This window comes from Mastacembelus armatus, chromosome 1 (assembly GCF_900324485.2).
Source record: "Mastacembelus armatus chromosome 1, fMasArm1.2, whole genome shotgun sequence".
NCBI lineage: Eukaryota > Metazoa > Chordata > Actinopteri > Synbranchiformes > Mastacembelidae > Mastacembelus > Mastacembelus armatus.
In genome coordinates, this window is record NC_046633.1 from 6801715 (window position 1) to 6827167 (window position 25453).

The 25453-nt window shown below is 39.3% G+C and overlaps 1 protein-coding gene across 2 annotated transcripts in view; it reads right to left on the bottom strand.

The window, feature by feature from the left end:
- Positions 1-15851: 15851 nt before the first annotated feature.
- Positions 15852-25453, bottom strand: part of hhip (hedgehog interacting protein) — a 35224-nt gene continuing 25622 nt past the window's right edge. For both annotated transcript variants that reach the window (XM_026302394.1, XM_026302395.1), the window contains exons 11-13: positions 24991-25072; positions 18773-18921; positions 15852-18598 (exon numbers count right to left, since the gene is read on the bottom strand). In XM_026302394.1, the coding sequence (XP_026158179.1) occupies positions 18402-18598; positions 18773-18921; positions 24991-25072 (428 nt within the window). In that variant the 3' untranslated portion in view covers positions 15852-18401. The remainder of the gene's footprint in view (positions 18599-18772; positions 18922-24990; positions 25073-25453) is intronic.

Below are 25453 nucleotides of genomic sequence, written 5' to 3' on the forward strand. Positions count from 1 at the left end.
TTTGATCAGCATTCAACATGTTAAACCTGCAATGCCGTAACTCTTTCAAATCTGAGGCAGCAGAAACATGCTTTGAACAGAACTTGGACGCGGTAGCATCTTAAAAAAAATAGTTGGGTAGTGAAGTGAAGTTCAAATACAGTCCACATTTAAATGTAAGTCCACTGTTCACTCTACTTTTAGCTCTGTTCCTCACCAAGTCCTGTGATATTAAACTGCTAAATGTGCCACTGTGTTTACCTGCTAGTAACCTATTTATCAGGGTGTTTCCACATAGGCAGTACCTTCACAGGTCTTGTTGTCAACAGCCAGGTGGAGGCCTGGGGGACACAGGCAGCGCACTGGTTCCCCTCTGTCTGTCTGGCAACCAAACTGGCAGCGCAGGGAAAAACATGTGTCCTGTCCTAGAAGGCAGACAGGGAAACAGTGGTTGGGGATCAGTCCATGGCATCATTGCTGTGAGAGAACACACACATACATACATAGTCATACTGCACATACACAAGTACTGCTTAAAAACAGTAACATAAATCACATATTCACGTTTTTGTCCATTACACATACAGTACCTTCCATCCATCCATTATCTATACCCGCTTATTCCTATTTAGGGTCACAGGGACCTGCTGGAGCCTATCCCAGCTCTCTTTGGGTGAAAGGCAGGGGCCCACCCTGGACAGGTCACCAGTCCATCACAGGGCCACATAGAGACAAACAACCACACACACTCACACTCACTCCTATGGGCAATTTAGAGTCACCAATCAACCTGACATACATGTTTTTGGACCGTGGGAGGAAAGAGAAAACCAATGCAAGCACAGAAAGAACATGCAAACTTTACACAGAAAGGCCCCTGGCGGGTTTCAAACCCAGGACCTTCTTGCTGTGAGGCAACAGTGCTAACCACTATCCACCATGTTGCCCCCTTACACATACCAGTAGATCACAAAAGTTTGGTATAACTTTCTTTAATATAATCTTTAATAAATTCCTATCACAAACACACATTAAGCCTAAAAACATGTGTAAACTGAGTGTCTTGTCCTCAGATGCTTTAACTTCCTATTATTGTATAAAGATGGCTGATGGCCTTTTGTGGAAAACGAATTAGTCAAAAGTCAGTACACAGATTTTCCTCATTTGGATTCTTAGATAATGGTCTGTATGTTGTAAATGTTCTGTTTAAAAAGGAAATTACTCACTGGTGCAGGTGTATCCATCTGCACTGAGCGTGTATCCAGGTTCACAGTAACAGCGATAGCTACCGTGTGTATTCATGCAGCGCTGGGAACATGGTCTCTCCAGCAAACCGCACTCGTTCACATCTGGAGTCAATATGAAACATTATTCAAGCAGTTGATAGAAATCCTTGCGGTAAATGATGCAGAAGAACACAGGTAATAGTTCAGAAATTAAAAACATAAGCCTGGTGGTGATTTACTGCATTATACTCTACCTTCATTACACTGCGGTCCTCTATACCCTCTGAAGCATAAACACTTGTCTGGTTCTGCACATTTTCCATTGACACATGACCTCTGACACAGTGCTGTGGAGGACAAAAGGCATAGAAATCAAAACATGATAAGATAATAATAAAAATATATTAAATAAATAAAATGAAAGCAGCATTGACCAGTTTTTGTTTTCCTGAAGACAATGGAAAGAACCAACACGACACTGATATGCATCATGTTGCTGTTTACTGCTGGGCACAGTGGCTTTATCAAGACAAGACAATGTTGATTTAGAGCGGAGGAAAACAGTGACAATGCTGCCATAAAACCAAAATAATGAGCTAAAAGGTGATAAAATACTTCATATGTCTCATAGTATTACATTTTGTCATTAAAAAATACTGACACAGCTTTGCATGGAAAAATACTCAATTTAAAATAAACGCCTTGCATTGAAACCTGTATTTGGCAAAGTAAAATGTGCTCAGTGGTTCTTTTCATAGTGTTATATTAGACTGTAACTAGTTAGTTTTCAGTATTTTACGCAATTCTGGATGAATTAAACAGCAATACTTAAGTAAACTGTACTTACACAGAGTATTTGAGTAAATGTACATATTTGCTTCCCACCACTGATGTTAATAGGTTAGTAGAGTAAAAAAGATAATATGCTAAGGAAAATCAAAGCTTGCTCACATTTATTTTCCTATTTTCTACAGTTGGTTGCTTTCTGAAACTTTAGACTGATAACCTGTGAACTCTGGGTAATGTGTCAGCGTAGTTGTGCTTTTACTAAATCTCTGTGACTTACGCTGACAAATGCCATTCACATTCTTCCACCCCAAACAACAGGAAGTAGTCTGACCATAGCTGCAGAGTCCCTGCGGTGTGTGACCTCCAGGATGCTCCAGCGCATCCTCCACTGACCTGTGGAGGATGGAACAAAAGGTTAGCAGATCATTAAGCATCGTCAAGCCCACAGGGCCTCAATTTCACCACAAAGCCCACACAGACTTGTGCCCCGGAGTAAGGCAATACACTTCATTTCCAATAAAGTTTGACAGGAGTTGGCCTTTGAAGTTTTTGCTCAAGGCAACTGTGAAACTGGTATTGTAAAAGCTCAACAAATTCAAACATAGTGATTACAAATCAGACGCCATGAAAATAAAAACGTGACAGTAAATGGTAAATAAATACAGTACCATAACAAAACAGTAAATTAACACCCATATTCGTGTCATGTGGGAGGAAAACAGTGGCAACAATGGAAAAGATTCCCATGTTTACTAACTATACTATACCAAGTATTATTATTACTATTTTATCTTTATTACTTCTTCATTAGAACTCCATTCCCCTAAAATAAAGATCATCTCAGTTTTTGGGGCAAAATCTTTAACTTATACAGTTAAACATTTAAACTGTTCATGGTTTCCAATTTCAGATAATTCAAACCGTCAGCAAATCACGTTTCCAATGTGTCATTTGTACATTTTAACATTTCTCCACCGATAAGAGTTACCTAGGTTAAACTTTTTTGTCGCCAGGTGAATTCACCTTCTTCTGCACGTCTACTTACAAATATCAAGCCCACATGCATATAACAGTTTGTTAACAGATCTGCAGAGCACAGAGGGAATCCATTTCATGCAGCTGTGTATTACTATTTATGAAACACTTTCCTCATCACTTTGCGTTCACAAGCAGGATTCATTTCTTCCTCATTAAAATCTGCTGTCCTCAACAAAATCGCAATAAACTCCATGGTCCATTAAAGTTTCATTCATAGCTGTTGTTAAAGCTCCTCACACCCACACAGCAATTAGAGGCTATTGAATTAGACACAGACCCACATGCTCACATTGTACTGAAAGAGGCCACCAACAGTCTACGTGAGAAAGATCCACAACCTTTGACTGAACTGCTTTTTTTTTTCTCTTGTCATCATTGCACAACATATACCTTTCCTACACTTCAGGAACACACACTTAGCAGTTATATCGAGTTATCACTTCATTAAACACCAAAAAATACAACTTTTTCGCCAACTCACTTACTTTTCCTGATGATGAGCCACAGAGAATATAATGAACTGCACCGTCACCACGAAGACCTGTTGACTTATTTCAATCATTTCTTCCAGCACAGTTTTTATTATAAACTTTCAAGTACATATTAGCTGCCCAGTCCTCTGAACCCTTCTCTCCGTTGTATGAGACTCTCGTTTTGTGATGTGGGTTTAAAAGGCAAAGGTGTCTTCTGTGAAAAGGCTATTTAAGTGCATGTTAGTGTTTCTTTGAGCAGTGGAGGGGGGTGTCACATTGTAGGGTGACTAATTGTAAGGTGCTGAGAGGTGTGACAGCTCACCTGTGTGTGAAAACACAGGGACACACATAGAGAGGTAGAGAAAAAAACCAGGAGAAAAACAACAGAAGAATGAAAGTACATGAATGTAAAGAAGTCACTGAGATATATTTTTGGTTAACAAAAAAAAGAAAAACCCATCACCACAGTACACACACAGCACTTTCTTTTTTCTACCCTAGCAGACACTTCAGCAGGTCAGAGTAAGTGGAACAACATAAGTGGAGATTTATAAGATGAGATGAGACAAACTTTAATTTTTTATAATTTTTTGCCAAAGCTGTATGTGCGTAGATAAGTATTGCAGCTCTTTAAAACACAACTGAATATAATTTTTTATTAAATATTTATGCTTTTTTTGGCAGCCTGTAACGAACACCATCTCCCATAAGCCATAAATGCTTGAGGGCTAAACATCATGGTTTGATGGAAGAGGTGAATCTGTGTGTGAGTCAAGGGGTAGTGGTTTGTTCACACATGTTTGTAATAACAGCAGGACAGTTCATGGACAACAGAGATCACATCTAGGTATATGGGAAAATGTCTAACCGATGAGAGAGCGTGTGCGTTTTCTGAATATGGATATGAGAGTGGATGAAACCAAAATAAAGAACCTTACAACTCATGCTGCCATGGTTTTACATTTTATCTTGTTTTTCTCTCCATATACAGTTCAGCATTGCCATTTTATACTGGCTATTATTTTCATGTGTGAAACGCAGAAGATGTGGGTAAATGGATAGATGGTTTAGAGTTTGAACACAGCTTAGCTGTTGAAAACTGCTTCCAGTGTGTGTGTTTGTGTGTATGTGTGTATACTAAGACGACAACTAAGTGTTTTCTAAAGGCTGGGGTTGCGATCTCAGGGTCGGAAATAACTGCTGGCAGCCACAGACTTATGGCCTTTGAAGCCTTAACTATTACCAGCACTGATCAATGTGCAATCAGTTGTATTAAGCTCAAAGGCGGAGTCCGTGTCTAGATGCCTGGTGGTCTGTTCACAAGGCAGAAATCACACACACACACATATATATATACATCTTACAAATTTTTTACAAGCTGATGTCATGTCATGTCAGCACAGCTTCACTAAAGGCCAAGATCAAACTGATTATTATAACTCTACACGCCAAGGCCAATCTTCTTTTGCTTGTTTAGTCAGTTTACAGCTAACAAGATTTTTCTGTTCTCAGTTGGCACCTCAAGATATCTGACACCAAAACATTAAATGGCACATATTTGGCAGGTTCTCCTAAACCCATTCAGCTAATTATGAGATTACTGTGGGTACATGGGCCCAGGGTAACCATAGCATAGAAGCCTTAAAACAGCAAACCACACAGTTTTTTGATTCAACCCATCATACTTGTAAATTACACTAGATGGCCAAGAAGACAGTATGGTTAAGGGTGACTAAAAAAATTGAACAATGTTGTGTGTAAAATTCCCCCCCCCACATACACATATATAACTACCCTCCGAAACCTCCGTCTTGGATAGGCTTTGTCAAATGTGTCACCACCAGACATCGGTAAGTGAGGTGGAAAGAAACCATAAAATGGCTGTGCATGGTCTGCCTTGAATTAATGCCAAACCTCACTCCATATCTGTCATATATGATACAATTAAAGTTAATCCTGCCTGCCAAAGAGGAAAAGATTGAGGGAAGCAGAGAAAAAAAAAAGTGGCCATCAACAGTAAAATAAAATGATAAATGTTGCTGGTGCTAGCACAGTGTGTGGCAAGTGCATGAGTTGATCAGAGAGTTGTGCTGTGCTCTTTTCCATCTGCCAGCATGGACTTGGTGGAAGAGGATCAAGACTTCAAGTGTGCCAAATCTTCAGATCCTCCTCCCCCTTTTCCTCTTCTTCTGACCACATTAGAGGTGTAACACATTGGTGGTCTTTGATTCCTCAACTTGAAAGCGGATGCCCCACAAAGAGATTAGATGTCATTTAAAGCCCTTTCCCCACCCTCACTGGCTCAAAAAATATAACTTATCCATCATAAATGATGAGGTTGGAGAGAATCCCCCAGTGTGAAAATAAGATTCCTGGAACAATGTTGGTGGTCAGTCACACACAACATACGTCCTTATGAAACTATATGTATTCATATGTAATAGCTGTATGTTGGTGTACTATGTAACAATTTATATGCATTTTCTAATTGTGTTAAGGAATAGTTGAGATAAAAAGACCACCAGCACACTGGAAAGTGTTATAACTGCACATAATCACATTGAGTTAATCACTACCACTACCATGACTTAATGTCTTAATTAAACTGAAATGGCAAAAATGTGCTTCCAAAATTCACACAAGCTATTTTTACCATGTCTGGGCTTTGAATCACTCTAAATCAAACAGGAATTGCATGCAAGTAAGGATTTGTGGAAATAAATTACATAAACTGAATTTATAATTTCTGCAGCACAGTGCGGTTTTCTGTCATTTTCAGTTGTCCAGACTGACAAAACAAAAGTAGTGTTATATCACATAACACTGTGGACAGGAGCTGCTCACCTGGGAGAAGTAAACAAGTGACCGATGGAGAATGTTTCATGCTATTTGACTTGTCATAGTAATTGTCTAAACCCACTCTTTAGGCAGGTGTGAAGTACTTTAGCAGTGTTTGGTGTAAATTCTATCTGTGGTGTATGTCCATAGAATAGAATAAGTATCACCACTGAGCTACTACAGGTTTTTGGTTAATGCTTTTAACAGGTCAGACCATGAAGATGAACAGTCTGGGGTCAAAGTTGAAAGAGGGTATGCATAGGAGTTACCCAGGTGTGAAGGGTTATAGGGTAAAGGTCATGGATGGGGTCAGCAGATGGGACACCTGCAATGGCCTAATGAGGACAGCAGGGATATATGTGGGAGGATGACAATGTAGCAGATTGAGGGGGGGATGTGATCTTTTATTTGCCACATGCACATTTGCACAAGAAGGACTTTTTGTTTTTGATGCATCTCGTTAACTCAGATTACAGCCCTGTGATGAGACAGTTTGAATACATTTTCTATTATAAGAAGCAAAAAGAAATCAAGCGATTGGTCTGATGAGGATTTATCTGTTTCATGTAATAAACACACTGCAGCCACATTAGTGGCTTGCACTCCCTCATAACAAGGACCATGGCCACTTTATTTAGTTTATTCAGGAAGAAAAAAATCTCTGGCTTGTATTTTTGGAGAGAAGCTCTGAGAGATATCACTGAGCATGCTTCCATGTTTGCGTTTTTTTTTTTTTGCTAGTTTCACAAGCTGCACTTAATAAACTAAACCTGATGTGTTTATCGTATATACAGCCCTGTGTTTGCCTGTCTTCTTGTGGACAAACAGATCTTGAAAAAACAGGACATGACAGTTCAAATTGTGCTGGTTCCTAAATGTGTTTGATGCCCTGAATTCTTTCTCCTTATTGTTTGGTTTTCTAATAAGTAAAGCCATTTTAACCCCGGTGTTTGTGGGAAGAAGTTCTGGCTTGTGTCACTATTAAATCAGGAGTGGAGTGTGGAGGCAAACCTGCGCTGTCCGGGTCCAGGCTGAAAGAATTAGAAAACTGAATTGAAACATAAATATTCAGGTGGCAGTGACAAGTGTGTGGTGGAGGTGCAACCAGAGGCTGAACCAAGCCAGAAGACAGCAGCAGTGCCACTGAATCCCATCTGCACAAGAAAGGTAACTGGCTGCAGTTTAGATCAATAATTATTTGTTCCTATACAAACCTCATCAAAATACCAAACATTTGCTGGTCCTACCCTCTCAAATGTGAGGATGTCTCTGTTTTATATCACTATGGACTAAATAACCTCAGGTTCTTTTTTTTTATTTTTTATAACTAAATTCAATTAGATGCAGTCCTAAACAAATGTCTAACCGACTACAGTCCCTACCAAAAGCCTGAGACTGCCAGGTATTGTATAATGGAAACTGCACTAACATCTCTGCTTTCTGATGCTGACAATACGATTTGTGTTTATAGATTTTAAAGTCAGGGTTAAAAACCACTATTTAACCGTTCGTGGTTACTGTCATGAATATACCTACCGTGGTCACAAAAACGCAGAATGAGCAACTTATCTCCTTCCTTTTTTATTCCTTCCTTCCCTCCTTCACATGCTGTTTGTGCAACAACCGCCTCTTGTCACCACTTCACCATGCCTGTATAGCTAAATTGGAAGTACACAGTGTACAGAGAGGCAGTGCACCCATTAGACACAGAGCTTTGGAGAGATTAGGATGCACACAGTACACCACCACCACAGGCAGTCTCTGTACCAAAACGAGGATTAGTGCTTTGGCAAATGGCAAGGCAGCACCATAGAAGAAGGCTAAACCACGCAAAAGACACCAGAGCATCGCCAAGGGAAATTATACACTGTATGCTTTTACCTTATGTGTCACTGATTAGAATGAATGGGCAATATTTTCTGAGAAGGAAAATGTTCAATATTTCACAGAGAACGGGCATGTTTACTCTGTAATCTTCCATTTCTGGAATAACTCTGAGTTGATTTATTTATGATTCATTTTGTAGAGTGCACTCAGACGCTGGCGTTGGAGTTATGGGGGTGCATTTGTGTGATTGTGTGTGGGTTTGACTGAGAAGCCAAGCACTGTTGTAATTTATTATGATGGCGGGGCTAAAAAATTTTTGTTTACCAAGCCTTTCTTTGCAGTAAATGTTGATTCATTAGAGAACTTGAGAGAAGGTTTTTTTTTATTTTTCCTTTCTCTTTTGAATTTCACCTCATTAAAACGCCTGGTTAAAGTTCAAACTTTTAAGAAATTGTAAGACATTTTGGGAAGTAGGTTTATTTGTGCTCCTGCAGAAGGATGGTTGTTGGTTTCCTTCAAACGAGGCTGAGAAATGTTTCCTCAGAAACGAAACGTTCAGCTGTTGGATCCTTTGCGGCCCAAATAATACTAACACTCTCTGTGTGCTGGTGAAAAAAGCGAATATGGCGGACACCAGCGGTGAATCGGTGGATCCAGTAAGTGATCCAGATGCAGCAGTGAAGGTTGCTAGGTAACAAATAATAAAAACAAAAAAAATCCTCTGTGGACCAGCCAGTCTCATTTGGGTTCATCACGTAGTTCAGCTTATGTGGTCTACAATGAAGGATGTGCTTCCTGCTAATAAACACTAAACACAATGTGTTTAATGGAATGTCATAAATTTTGCAGGTATTTGGTCTAAAACTAAATCCTGGAGTCAGGGATCATCAGCATCATTATGATCAGTTGATTGGGAACCATGACGCACAAAACTGCAGTCGTTGAGACATTTCTGTCTAAACAGTTGTGGCCTGAACTCCAACACCAACACGACCACGATGTATTAAGGTAAAAATGACAGGCAGCAGTTTTACAGTGACTTACATGTTTGTTTTTTTTTATTTGTTTTGAACAACAGCCAGGTGAGGTGAGGATTTTATAACATGTTGTAAGATCGTGTCCTGATGAAGATCCAGATTGGATCAAAACATAATCATTAGTGTCTGGATTAAACAAATGAAGTTTAACCTGCTCAGTCTGTGTTTTTACAACAATATATAACTTACATGCTATAACGTTGCATCCTCAGAACCAGCAGGAAGAACACGATTCAAACAACCAGCAATTAAATGGCAACATATCGAAAACAAGCTGAAGGTGCAAGGATGAAACTATGATAAATTATGAAGCGATGATTATGAAATTGTGTCTTACCATGAACGAAGCTCGTTGATATTATTTTGTGTTACACTGAAGTGATTCCGACAAGAATCCATGGACATTTCCGCTTTTCGTAGGACTTTCTTAGGGGATGCGCTTGCGCGTCATTTTGTTTGCCGATGTTGTTTTCCACCTGTGATTGGCGAGGCTTACTGCCTATTTGAAATTGGAGGGTATGTTTCGTTTCTATATGCTGGAAGCTTTAGAAAGAGGCATCAATCATGAAAATCGGTCAATGGGCTCTGGAGCTGCCCTTCTGCGCAATACGCGCAGCAAGTGCGCATAAAAGGAAGCCATACCGTGACCTCTCAGAGCATTGCGCACAGTAGTTCAGCTGGTGGCTCCTATGCTGTTCTGCATTTCTGCGGTTCTTTTTATTTTGTACATCAAAATAAAAAATAGGTAGCAAGAAAAGGAGCACTGGACATATTTGGACAATTTGGCACAACTGGATTGCGCATAGACATTTCTCAACTAAAAGCTTTATTACTTTGCTGTGGTTTATTGTAATTAGCACCACTCTTGGCACAGATGACAATCAGATGTTGTTTTTATGCTTTTATTTTTTTTAGGCTGCAAGAGCATAATTATAGAGGGGATTTTCAATATAAATTTATATCTATCTATCTATCTATCTATCTATCTATCTATCTATCTATCTATCTATCTATCTATCTATCTATCTATGTATATACATATATATATGTGTGTACATATATATGTATCTAAAAGTTCTGTTGTGTTCCATCTTCATTTTCTCTTACCCAGTAGAATAAATATTTAAATTTTCACATCTACACTAATCACCAAAGCCTCACCTTTACTTTGATACCAGTATTATCCATGTTGACCTTGTAGATGCAGAGAAGAACTTCATTTATTTTGGATATGACATTTTCAAGCAATAGTCTTAAACATGGCCCAGGAGATTACATGGTTATCGGTTCCCACTTGCTTTCAGTTTTTATGCTGAGTTAAGCTAACTCCTGTTTCAACATCATTTAAGACACTGAATGAGAGAGTTAATGATTTTATCTTACTAAACTAAATAAACATATTAACCCACCGTTTATATTTTAATAGCTTAAGCAGGTTGTTATTTGAGACTTTTAAGTTGAAGAAGTTAAACCATGAGTAAACATAGTACAAGACTGCCTATAGGCTGCAATAGAATAATAGTTACTGAAGGATCTACAAACAGATGTCAGTAGTTGTTTCCTTTCCATAGTGTTCATGCGTGACTGCCTCTCTGATGTGTGTAGTGTATGTAAGACCCCGACCTCTTTGCTAGTGTGCGATAAACTGGCCCACAGTGCAGCAGGGCAGGCCATGCCTGAACAGATAACAAGGAGGCAGGTGTCTGGCAGAGGTCATGGGCCTGGACACACAGACACACGGACTGAGAGTGAAAGCGAGCTATGGCCCCACTTCAGTCAGAGGAAACCACATCTTTGCAAACCCAGAAAACCAACTGTTTAACTTTCTTTTCCCTTTGCTATTCCTTTCTCTATTTATCGCAAAGCAGGAAAGTTATGGCTAGGGTCGGTTTTGTTTGAAAAACAAATATCACTGAAGACATGGTCATCAGAAAATTAATACTGCTTAGAAGAGGTCAGAAAATTGTTCTTGGCCATTTCTTTTGTAAATAGGACATAGAGATTTGCAGAAAATAGCTGAAATTGCCACTAATGCACTTGACTGTGAACAGCAGTGGATGCTAAAGTCAACTATATGACCTTTTTTGGCGTTGCTTGGTGGATAACACACACTATTTGACCCCAGTGTTAGCTCTGGTGTTAGTAGTAAGGCTGTGGCGGATGTCCCTCTGTTGACTCTGAGTGATGTAAGCTCGAGATGAGTCCTGCAGATTAAAAGTGAAGGCAAACACAGAGCCCTGCCAAGACGAGCCACAGTGTATACAGATTAATATAACAATACAGCCACACGAGCGCTGCCGTAAACCATTTGCATAACTCTTTTTAATGTGTTTCGGAAAGTTTCCTTGCTTTGCTTTGAGGAGATACCCCCACATGGAAACTTATACCTAGGTGGTCCATTCCAGCCGACATCAGTTGTTTACCTAGCCCGGCTGAGGATCACAGAGAGGGGAAGGAGACAAAGAGCAATGTGTTGTCTTTGACGTATAGATCAGACACAAACACACACACACACACATGGAAATATGTGCTATATGCAGTTGCACCTGCACTGTAAGGAGTTTGATGCTACTGTAGACTCACAGTAGCACATCTCACTCCAAAATCTTTTTTTTTTTTTTTTTGACAGTATTTTGTCCTTCAATCAGGAAAGTTACCACAAGTGAACAAATGTTCTCGATGTTGGATAAATTTCTGTTTTTTCGATGAACTCAATAATTGGATCACACAGAAAATGCAGTCAGAAGTCAGTCAGAACTTTAATGATTACGAGCGGTCGGGTTCAATCCACACAGAGTGAGAAAAGAATAATGAACAAATCCCTCTACTTGCAATAATGTTTTAGACATGAGGCGGATGTGAAGCTTCATGGGAGTAACTACAGATAAACTGTTTTGTATATTCGACCTTGAAGACATCCAATGTGGCTCTGTACAGTCTCTGGGAAAGACTGTCATTAAAATCCTCTTAGAGCTAATTGTTATCTAAGTTGATGAATGAAAACAGTGTTCCTTTTATTTTTCCATCTCTCCATGTCAGTGGTTCTCAAACTATTAAGCCAACCCTGATGTATGGAGCAATCATAAATTGAATGCATGTGATTCATGTGATTAATAATAACATACTCCGTACTCTGATGCTAACAAGGCTACGAAATCTCAGATTTATTCATTCTCAAAGCAGAAATGTTAAGCAGTAGCACTAGTGAGCAAGATAGGAAGGTTTAACCTGCTGTCTTTCGGGTTTTTCCAACTGGCTCATAAGGCCTCAAACTACACATCACACCAACGGTGTCTAAACTCCATTAGTGACATACTGCTGTTTGCCTCAAGGCGTATTAACCCCCATCAAATGACGCCTTAATTGAGCAAGACTACTGTATCAAATAAATGAACTTAACTTCTTTCAGTTAGTCTCTTGTGACAGAAAACCAGACCCACAAAAACCTGCAAACAAGAGGTTGAAATAGGAGCCTTGTGACTCCACAACCCCGTCTGCCTTACCTGTCGCCCAGCACTCAGTGCTGCACTCAGCCCTCTGTCAGGGTTTAGCATGTGTTAAGATGACAGATTGAGCCCCAGTGGGAACCTTAATTGCATCATTTCATGGATGCGAGTCAGTGCTGTGGTCCAGGAGAGTAAACAAGCTCTGAATCCAGGAGCAGAAAAGAAAGGCAAGGCGAGAGAGGTGAGTGTTGGAAGAGAGGGACACAGAGGAGGACCAAGATGGATACCAGAGCTGATGTAAAGAAGATGAAGAAATGCTTTAGGATGGGAAACAACTGAGACGAATTGAGGAAGTGTGAAATGTGAGCTAGTGGAGGGGGCAAAACAGCAGGAAAAAAAAAAAAAACGAAATAAAAATGCCTCAGTCATCAGCCTAAATCCACCCAAACCTGCTCCAAGGTGGTCGCTGAGTGTGGTTTGTTTTGGTATGTGATAAGCTGAGAGCTTAGTGAGGCAGAAGGAAAAGGCAGCAGCAGCAGCAGGCTGGTGTTTCTTCATTAGTAAGTAATCGGGGCCAGGGAATATGAGATTTCAGCTGCCCGAGTTGTGTGTTTCAGCAATAGTACTCACTGAGTCAGCCCAGAGTAAACACATGAGGTCACAGAATACACTACGCAATTAGGGGTGTGACAAAACCAGATATACAACCGGAGGATTGACATGCACACAGATGCACGCATGCACACAGAAAAAAAAAAAAAAAAACATTTACAGGCTTATATGCAATGAAACAACCACCACAAATGTTTACACAGCCCGGGTCCAGTATTCTCACATAAATCAATATGTTGGAACCTGGAGGAGCCGCCATTCATTTTCCCACCCACAGGAGAGCACTGCCAGTGTGGACAAACACAGACGTTAATGTAGAGAATTAATCAAACGTGCTCAGCAGATAGCAGCCTACTCTGACAAGACATCATGACTTCATATGTTAGCACATGACATCAAATGTACAGATTTAACTTCCAGTGTTGTGATACTGCGGTAAAAGTGGTAATGTACAGTTAGATCACAGTGGAAACTGTTATTCATGGGAGAGTCAAACGAGACTTGAAGGGATGTCAAAATTGGAGTGAACATCGAGAGACATTTCCAGAAAGCTGTCATGGGTGGGCATGAGTGGTATCAGGAAACTCAAACACAAGAACATTATAATGTGGATTTGATAAAGAGCGCCAGACAACAGAAAATATTTACTTTTCCATGGGTAGTTAAATACACTAAAACATGGTGGTTTATATTTTAGGTAAATAATTTAGCTTCAGCAGTTACATAAGTTACATCATATTATGTGTAGAAAAACTTGAAAAGACAAAAAGCAAATAGGTCATTAAAACACAAATTTCACTCTAGACCTCCAGACCTTTTAGTTTTTATGTATGGTTAGGCAGTAATACACAGTATATGGTTTTTCACTGGCACAATATGTTTGACCCCCCACATACATGCTGAAATTTATAGTTTAAACCTGAAGTGGAGAGGGAGCCTACATATTCATTCAGTTCGTGCTTTCAGCGACTGGCGGTGAGCTTTCAATCCTGGATAAATAGGGCCACACCTGCACAGAACTGCCATAAAAACAAGCTGCTTTATTGTATCAGACTGGACACATAGGGCGGTATCACAAAAACATGTGGGTGAATGAATAGAATTCTGTATTATTTCCTATGACGTGCTAAGGTCACAAATAGAGCTATAAGTTTAAAGTGTTTTAATAATACTGATGTTACAAAACTAAACTGCTGCAGATCAGACTCATGCATAACGTATGGCAGATGCAACTAAATATGATAGTTTTCATGATATCAATTAACACAGGGATTTCTTTAGTTATTGTCGTGCACTTTTCTTAAACCCACGTTTACCTGTTTGTATGTATCAGTTAATGATTCCCATGTCTGAGCTCTAGGGCTCATAGAGACTTGTAGTGAATATCAGCTGCAGGTCAGAGAACCTCATAAGTCACTACAGAATTAAAATACAGTAAACAGAGTATAAAGAATTGTTCACTTTGTTCTGGATGTGGAGAAAGTGAATGACAAGTCTATTTTCAATCATGGGCTTATTGTTTTTCCCTGCTCTGTAGGTCTCCTCCTGTTACCCTATAAGTATTGCTTGAGCTGACTCTTTCAGTCATGTATACAATATTATAGCATGCACTTCCAGCCATCTCAGTCCTACAAATATTTGGTATACAGGCTGCTCATGTTTATTCAAAGTACTGGGTTACACTGTTTGGGAAAGATAGCCAGACAAGGGCCCTTTGGGAAGGAAAAGGAAAACTATTCCAAATGAAGTAATGATTCATGCCATAGATAGTGTATAAACTCAAATATACGCTGGACCTCGTAGCAATATTGGACAGTTCCACATTATGCAATTTTGATTGGATATGAACAGTGCAGAGACAACTACGTATTGCATTACTCTAAATATGGCAGTGTGTGCACTTGTGTGTGAGAGTGAGAGCAGAGTGAGGTGGGTGGTCTTCACTCACTATCATTATACAACACAAAGCCCCATTGGTATTTTAAGAAGGAAATTAATATTGGGTTCAGCAGTGGCTCTTGCGTGTGTGCCTCCATGCATGGGTGTGTTTGGGAACTTCCGAAAAACAGAGTGGAGAATTTCCACTTGAAACGAGGAATTTTCAACTTGAACTTTTGAGTGCTGCCATGACGCAGCATGACGACATAGTAGCCATCATTCGGTTCTCTCCTCACTGTCAAATCTGTAGGCAGCTTTTCCATCCAGGCAGGAGAAAAGGGAAAACCCTGGGCTTGTAGCCACATTGGCTTTAGTTTAACATCCTTCTCTTTATTCTTTTTACCTGGCTGGAGGAAAAACCATCAGTGGAAATGTTGCCGCTGACTTACCAGAAATGAGACAATTCCCTGTATGGAGCGGGGACTAAAGAACAAGGTTCCTATGCATTTAACGTCGAAACCATTTGGTAATGCTTTATTTACTAGTGTATTTATCAAATAATTTCCTAAAATTTGAGGTTCAAATGTCATTCTCTGATTATTTATTAGATAGTAGTGTACATACAGTGAGAAAACATGGGGAAAGAGGGTGTTGTGACATAGACATATTCACAAATGAGATATTTTTATGAAAAAAACCCCCAAACATTCAAAGTTTCATACAAACATATGAAAGGAGCAAAGTAAGTGTTTCCAATAATAACTGAATACTGAATTGATACTGATTTTAAATGGAGTCATTTCTTTTTACTTTACCACCAAATTATTTCTTTCTAGGAAATAATTGCAAAATCATTAATTCCATGTGAAATAAAGCTTTACCATCTGAACAACTAATAGCAAATAGCAAAACAAAAGAGACGAGTATTTGAGACATGCTATAAATTTTAATAGACATATTGATATTTCTGAAGAGAAACAAAGTTATCCCTACTTTTATTTACAATACAGGAATAAAAAAAATGTCAAATACAGTACAATGGTAAAAACAACAGAGAACTTAAATAATTATTTTATTTGTGTAACTACTTAAATAATGAAATGGTTATTCTATTCACACCATGCTGTCTCAGCAGCTACAATGCAACTTTCACATTAAGTGCTAAAAATTATAATTTTCCATTTTACAGCATGAATTCCATTTTGACTCATTTAGACCAGGTAGATTTGATTTATTTCAGCAAACACAAGTGAGGTGGGACATGAAAATACATATTTAATGGACACTGAAACTCAATTAATAATGACATTTTTTGTAAAAATAAAAATTAGGGAGAAATCAAAATAATAAACACAATGGTTCTGTCAAGATCCAAAAAGATCAAATATAGGCGAAACATCGAATGTAGTTTTTATTAAGATAAGTTATTAGTTTAAGGGAATATGGGCATGCATGTATATATGCTGTCTGAACTTTAGCCCGGCATCTGAAGAAACCAACACATCAGTGTGGCTCCAGACAACCCCAGTCTGTGTTTTCTGACTACACAGAGGAGTCAGACGCTTGTGAGAGTGTAACATTTTTTTTTTTTTTCCAGACTTATCTCCATTAGACAGATCCTCAGGTTAATCTTAAATCGGCTCTCCGCAGATAAGATCTGCTTCTGACTGGGAGCTGCTTCCACAGTGACTTGGTGGCCTGACAGGATCTTTGATCATCTCACAAGAGAGACACATTTCTGACAGTGGTAATGAAACCACATGTGAGGGAACAGAATTAAATTGACTCAGCCAACTGCTCTAAATTACTCTATGCAGGCACAGACATGCTTTACTTTTACACTGGGATTAAAAAAAAAAAAAAAAAAAAAAAAAAAAAAAAAAAGAAAGAAATGTATCCACGTTCTTCTTAAAAGCTGCATATCTATAAGTACACAAACATGAAATGGCATGAACTGACAAGCTTAGTGTAAAACTGCTTTCTATAAACACCACTCCCATATATTATTACACTTAAAAAAATAAACCATCCTCTATGATAATAGTAATGCTATATAATTTTTTTTGCAATGCTAAGTAGTACTTAGGTAAGCTCTAATGGAAATATACATCACCGTGCTATCTCTTCCCTTTGCACTTTTGAGTTCAGGATCAGTTTCAGTGTGTGACAATGAAAGGAGTGTGTTCAACCATACCTGTGATAGTGTGTGAGTGTGTGTGTGAAACTACTCTCATTGCGCTTTTAATAAATGTTTAAAATAATTTTGAATAATAAAGTGAATTAAACAAAAATGAGTACAGTGCATGGGAGCCAATAACTCCATTCAGATTGTATGAAACCGGCTTTAACAGAGTACAATGTTTTCATTTAGTCGTTTCTGTTTCTGTGTTAGATAACAGTCCTCTGTTGTAGATCCTATCAGTACACAATCAGTACAAACAAATATTTTGCAAAACAATGCAGATATAGTGTTATAGTGTTTTATGACGATGTACCCATAAACTAAATACAACATCATAAGTGAGACAACATGGTTCATCTCTCTTGTATTAGTGTGTCTAGAATAGTTTAGCACATAGCACTGTGGGCTTGATGTGACCCGTGACAGAGACTTCTCAGCTTTTTATAGCTGAAGCTGGAGTTCAGAGTGTCCCTTCAAAGTCTGTGTACTCTATGTAGACATTTCTTTTGCTGAGTTTTCAATGGACCATGAGCACAAACTGAATCTTTAGTCACACCACTCCTCACAATTTCGCATCCTTAGAGAACATCTGAACAATCAACTGGGGGGAAGGACGCTTGAGTAAGGCAACAGATGAAAGGATCCAGAGTCTTGGGTTACATTGGTCTGTACCTTTGGAGTTTCTGTTCCTGTGGACTCAGTCAGGTGTAGGTGTTTTCTGAATGGGAGTGAAAATGTCTTAGTGGGACTTCCATAACTTGGCCATGCTTGTCAATCACCTTGCTGCTGTCTGCAGGTCTCTCTGAAATGTGAACACGGCTTGGATGCCAGGCCTAGTGTTCAAGAGCAAGTAGCTTATAGACGAAAAGAGGAAGGGTATGCTATGGTGATGTGGATGAAAAGCAGCCTACTGGGATTGTGTGTATGTATTTGTGTGAATGTGTACATGCTTGTGTGGGTGTGAGGAAAATTAAGAGGCCATATTAAGGACACCTCGTTAGAGTTTGCTGGTGGTGGTAGGTAGATTTGTGTCAATTGGAGGATGACGGTGGGGAACAGCCCCCCTCTGCGTACCCCTATACGATGTAGCTGGTTAGGTCTAGGAGATACGAGGTCATGTAAATGATGTGGTCCAGTATGCCGTCTTTCTCCTGGTCATTGGGCATGCCCCGCTCGCTCTTCTCACACTGGGCTCCAGAGTAGCCACTCTTGCACAGGCACTTGTTGGGCTCTATACACACTCCTCCATTGCGGCAGGCTGGTTCGCATTTGGCTGCATCACCAAGAGGGGAAGAGGAAAACACAACTGGTCAAAAGCAAAGTAAGAAAGATAACACAAAATAACACAAGATCATGTTCTGAAACGTCTGGAAAGGGTCAACACATTTTCTGTCCAGATGTTACGGTCCCAAAAACAGTAGACACAAATGGACTAATATGCACTCACCAATACGGCAGAAGGGTCCCTCCCAGTTGGGGTTGCAGCAGCACTTCCCAGTAGGAGTGCAGTGCCCATTCTTACAGTGTCTAGAACAAGCTGTCATCAGCAGCTCTGGAGGCTCCACCTGACGCTGGCACTCCTTGGGGGCATGAGGCCTGCAACAGTTGTTACAAAGCAGGAGGGAAAATCAGTAAGTGGAGGACAAAAGCATTGCGTGACATTAATTTAATATTATTGCTCAGTGTTTTTCAATAAAGTCACTCCCTGACAAAGTAATAATACATATATATGACATAACAGCAACCTCACAATAGAAGCTAATGAGCTTCTTATGAAAATATCACTTTGATTTTTCAAAAGACAAGTGAGAAATAAGGGTGTGTCGTTATACAGCGGCTCAGTGATTAACTGCATGCACGACTTATGCCTGTTCAAATTCTACCTGCACTGTACTGTATTTGTCCAGTTTTTATGTCCAAAGCAGAAATGAGTTCTCCATTATCCACAGGTTGTTTCATACAAAGCAGTTCATAACTTTCTAAACATATCCTGCTAACCAATAAACAAAGCAGTAACAGAAAAAAAAAATCCAACTCTTCAATACACTATAAAAAAATAAACTATGAATGGCTACAATCATTTGTTTATATGACATCTAACACATTCTTCTGATGCACTGTGATAGCTGCAGTCATTTGTTTAATTTAATTTGTTTTATTTCAAATAGTCCAACAAGGCCAACAAATCTGCTGTCTTTACGTCTTTATTAGACTCAGATTATGACATGCCAGACTTCATAACAAACAGCAATTTTAAATAATAAAAAAATTTGTTTATATCTTCATAATTTGTGTAATTTTTCTTATCCAATTTATCATTACTGGTTTAGCAGCTTCAAAGTATAATTGAGTTCATCGTATGTAATAAAGCTACGATTCTAGATGGATTACACTATACAGCACAGATAGTACCAATGCTAAATGTGACTGTTTTATTGTTTTGTTTTCCTCAAATACTGTCTACTTGAAGAACAATATAATGCATAGTGTTAAAACAGGACTCCCGCAGATACAATCATAACTTGGAAAATGTAGACCCACACAAGCGCAGCCATCTCCACACCACATGCGTAAAGTCTGAACACCAAAGAGACATATTGTGATCGTTCCGTATTAAGACAAACATCCAGACACGCACATCAGCAAATGGGCTGAAACAGAATTATTTCATATCACGCTCGACAAATCTGGAAATAATACAGCGAGTGCGTAATCAAGTTCAAATGTGAAGCGTCTGTTAGCGCCTGTTGCCCACTAGCCCACACACACACACACTTGTCTGTGTGTGCTTTTGTGAAAGACAGAAAAGGAGGAATATAGATGTGTAAAGAATGCTGTTTTACTAAGCTACACAGCCAAAGAGGCAACACAATTTTCTGGCCATAGAAAGGCACACACTTTCACACACGGGGATGGTAACTGGACTCCGGCAGAGGTATAAGGGCTAAGAGCGTGAGTAGTGAGGTCACTGTGTGTGAGTGTATGTATAAGTAATGCTTAATCCATATGAGGACAGGTTTCGTCTAATACAGCTGGAGAGCAAATGGTCAGCAGCAGAAACCAAAATTAGATAGAAGTTGAGCCCTACAACCAAGGTCATCACTTACAGTAGTAATGTCTTAATTTTACCATAATACTGTAAAACTGTATTACACTAATAGTCAAAGGTTTGGACATGCTTTCTAATTCAAACCAGGGGGAAATAATGTCCAGACTTTTTGAATTGTATGTATGTAATGGTGCATATCCTTCTGGATAGTCGATTGTAAATTCACATAGATGCTGTGTTCTGACCTTAATAAAGAAAACGTAAAAATATTGAAACAAATTAAAACATAAATATTACATATATATATATATATATCATATATTATTGTATAAAAGGGGACAGATTTCAGCTTTCAGTAAGAACTGTTGATGGATGAATAACCGTAATCAAAATGTATGATAAAAAACTATTTATTTATGTGTGTGCATCCTAGTTTGAAGCTAGACTTGAATGTGTGTGTTAAAGTTGCTTTAAATTTGCAGGATGGAGGTTGGGGCGTGTTGATTCCCATGCTCCCATCAGCACCCAACTCCAGACTCCATCCGTGCTGGCTTTTGTTGTTGCAGGCTGCATGTAGTTAAAAAAGCGCGAAGGAGGGAAGCAAACAGAAAGAGTGGAAGAGAGAGAAAGAGTAAGAGTCCCTGGGGGTTTGGGAGGTCTGTAACTAACACTGTTAATAGCAGGCAGGGGTCAGCAGCACTACTAAACAGTCTGTACGACTGCCAGGGTGGCTGTGAAAACAGCACCTGCTGGTAGCGCCACTTGACAAAGGCAGCTGGGTCAACAGCCACTGTGGGAATTTATCAACTTTGGGAGGGGTGGCGTATGTGTGAGAGCGAGGGAGTAGGAGAAGAGCAACAGTGCTCACACACAAGTAGCTACATAGACAGATGACAAAAATGAGAGTTGCATAAGTTGAAGATAACATCATAATGAAAATAAAAATAAAGTAGGCTGAGCAATGGGCATGGTTACAGGATTTCATGGGTGCAAAGAAAGGTTGATTAAGGTTAGAACTGTCATTCTGTGAAAGTCTGTCCTCCCTTCTGTCCCAACATAAACATATCTTAACAACTATTCAGGCCTTGGCCATAGGAGCAGTGTGGATGCTCTGCCTCAAATTTGTTCCTGATCTGTTTATTTATTACATTTGTCAGTGTGTGTTTAGCTTGTTGGCTTGCAGGGACTGTTTGACTGACATGAAGTATATGTGAGAAAAGCACTGTGGAGTGGTGTACATTGTGCATCCTAACAATGGCTTAATCAAATGGCCCAGTGTGGTCTCTTTTGCTGTTTTGTCATCCAACTCCATTGTTTGGGGGTTTCTTTTGTAGCTTCAGTCCTTGTTTTAATTGTGCAAGAAATTTACTGTGTATTGTAGGAGCCAGAGCTATTCAGCAGGGCTGGCAAAAGCTTTGTCAAGGGGAGGACCACAGCAGTGATATTGGAAGATTTAGAAGGGATAGGAAAATAAAGAAAGAGCTTTCTCTTGCAGCATGCTGGGAGCTACCACACGCTCACACAGTCTCAAAGATGTGCATGTTCACATGTACTCACCACCCACACAGTTTATATCTGTATGCAGAAAACACAAAAGTACACATACAGATAAATACATCTACAAATAAGCACCCACAGACCTATTTGCCTGCACAACCTGTGATGTGTGACTGCTATAGCTAATGCAATTCATAAAAAAGATCCCAGGACCAAATTTGAAATTCACTGTTCACTGAAGTTGACAAAACCTGAACATGTAAAAAAACCATCATAATACAGCCTTCCCTTCTTTGTGAACGGGGTCTGAAAGCCATTTTACACTAGAAAGCAGCAGGGGGTCAGATGGTCAGAGGATGTTGCCAGATCAACTGGAAGAAGGTACAGTAGATTCTGCCCAAACATGGACTGGGGACCACATGTGCCTTATGATACAACAAACATGTAACTTTAATATAAAGTTCCCATGGTGTGCTTTATATATACACACACAGGAGCACAAACAAATCCCTTGTGTTGTATCATAATATATTTGTTATGTTTTTTTCTCAATAAAAAAAAAGACCCCTTCTTAGTATTATTTGTCACTGGCAAAATGATTAAGTGTAGACAGATTATGAAATGGTACTTCATACAGACTTAATGAGACTGAAAAGTAGCAAAATTGGCTCATGAATACCTGATGTATATGAGTAAACCACAATCAAACTGAAGTTTTTCAGTATGAGGGCTACTTCTTTGCTCATAAAGAAAGTAAGTAAGTAAGATGATAAGCAACAACAATATAAGACCTTATAAAATTACATTTTCTGACATTAGATTATTTACATATTACACTCTTTGAATCATATTCCCTTTTTTTATAAGGACTTAAGCTATTTTATGTAATACTCTGAATTGTCTTTTGATTGTAAGGTGCTAAAGGAATAAAACACACATGCATTGATGCAATTTTAATATTTGAGCTATATGGTGAAGTACATCTAGAGCTGGAAGGTCCATTTAATAATGACTCAGAGTTTCCAAAAACATCTTGAGGTCACCACAAAGGGACAGTATTACTGGAAATATTTCTATTCCACTGCTATACCATGAACAAGCCCTTTCCTACTCCCTGTCTCACTTTCTCACATACACCCTCACACCACACATCCAGAATGTTTCAAAATGCATGGTGGCCTATTTATTATTGGAGGGGTACTCCAACTGACAAACAAATACCTTGAACTGAAGTAATCTGGCGAGGACATGTTTACACAAACACTGCTGAGGGATTTTATGGCTGATGTTTCCCTGTAAGCCTTTACCACTTTCCCTAACAGTTCCTCTTTTCCCCCCCTCTATGTTCCCAAACACACAGATGATTAAAACACAGTACTAGATGCTATGCTGGACCACAAAAACCACCATATTCTGAAACAAACCTCTTTCCGAGAGGGCTTTAGGGTCCAGATGTCCCTGCAGTATGGAGAAGAAAAAGAGGAGGACCACCAGACTTGATAATGTAACTGAGGTCAGACACGTTAGCTACCCCATTTACTCCCCTGTCACTCCCTCTCCAGCCTCTCTGTAACAAGATCCTAATAATGAAGCCAGAATGTATTAGGAGTCAGGACTCTAACACCACAGGGTCTGCACAGACTAAACAAGTCAAGTTGATGGTGGAAAGAATTGTTCTTTGGGAGAAATGCATCCAGCAGCTATGCCAGAAAACATAAATATGGAGAAAGCCACCAGGGCCCCTTTGAAACATCTGTAGTGTAACTGATTGCCTGGGTGGTATTGTCGTCACCCAGGAATAATCAGCTGCGGATATATTTCTGTTGTGATTCGAAGGCATGCAAATTCACTAAGTTAAAGTCTCTTTCTCTTACGTTATCTGCCTTAATCAAATCTGACCTAGCCTAAAGAAATATTCTTACACTGGGATTTTTCCTGTGCATTCATTAAGTTAAAATCTCTTTCTGACCTAAGGAGCCAGGACTAACTGCAGGATCTCACTCTCTCAACTTCCTGCAAATGTTCTGATAAGATGATAGGCAGAAATGTGAGGGCTTGAAACCATAAGAAGCATTTTTTGAATTACAAGGCCTGCTTATGTTTGCCATGATTTCTTTGCTGCAAGGGTAATATATCAGACAGAAAAGCTTATACATCCCTGCTGTATCGTGTGGGGTGAATACATTCCCTGTCTGAATATTTTCTGGTCTTGAGTGACAAATGTTTTTCACATGTACTTGGCTTTGCACAAACAGTTTATAGATCCATCACTATCTGAATAATTTCTAATGCTCTGATGCATATGGTAAGCATTATGACACAGTGACACACACATTCAAATTACAAAGTTGAACTCACACTCATGTTCTCCACACATTGCAGTTGCTTAACATTAGCTCATTAGGGCATTAGACTAGGCAGAAATGCACTGGATTGCACCATTAGAAGAAAGAGGGATGTGTGTGATGCAGAAATATTTAAGTCTATCAAGATAATTATTAATAAAATGTCCAGTGCATTTATATATATATGGACATGTGCATATGTTTGTACATGTTCTTAAACAGAATATAGTGATAAAGGTGCCTTTCTGTTTGCCTGTTACCCTGCTATCAGATCCTCTGAAAATAACCAGCCGGCAATAGTTTCAAAGGTAGACATTGCAAGCCAGTTGATGTTGCTTTTAGCAATACGTTACGCTAACATTTTGAAATGCTAGGGGTAGTCTCCAGGTACTGTTCAGCATTTGTTTTGGCCAAGGCAGGTGGGGATCTGACGACTTGTTGAAAGGCATAAAGATTCTGGTCACCGCAGTAAGTAGTGAAGTGTTAAGCAGAAAATTGAAAAAGAAAATACCTCACAGATTTACAATGTGAGGTATAGAGTGGTTGCTGCAGAAGGTGGGTTGACTGTCTAATCTTGTGTGATGAATGTGGGATTATTTTAGCCTCACCAGAAAAGAAAACAAGCATGAAACGGGGGAAAGTGACATTGGGGTAGATTGTTGGAGTCTGTTAAGTGGCATGTACAAGTAGAGTAGGATCATGTGCTTACTGAATTGAGACCCATCTACTAACCAAAAGAAAAAAGAAAAAAAAAACTGTACTCCTTAATTGTACCTTTTGGGGTCCACCAGCTTGTAGAGTTTCCCACTGTGTGACTGCGCCATGCTTTTACTACTTGCCAATATGTAGACTTCACCTGAAAAAGAAGGAAAAAGTGGGGAAAAAAAAAATGAGGAAAGGAAAAAAGGAGAAAACACAAGATACAACAAGACGAGGAGAATGAATGCAGCAAAAACTTCTGCAATGCTGCACTTGCCACAGGACTTTAAGAAATACTTTAATGGGACAATTGGATACTCATGACTGGGAACCAGGCAGATAATTTAATGAGGAACAAGCCCGCAAGAAAATTCCATAAGGGCACAAATTGTAAACATGTGTCTGTGGGGACCATACTTTGGGACACATGCCCATCCCCTTCAATGGTTCTTGCACCACTTGCAGATGATGATCAAATGCAGGAATCTTTAAATACCTCATCAGACCTGGCAAGAACTGTGATCACACATTTTTGATG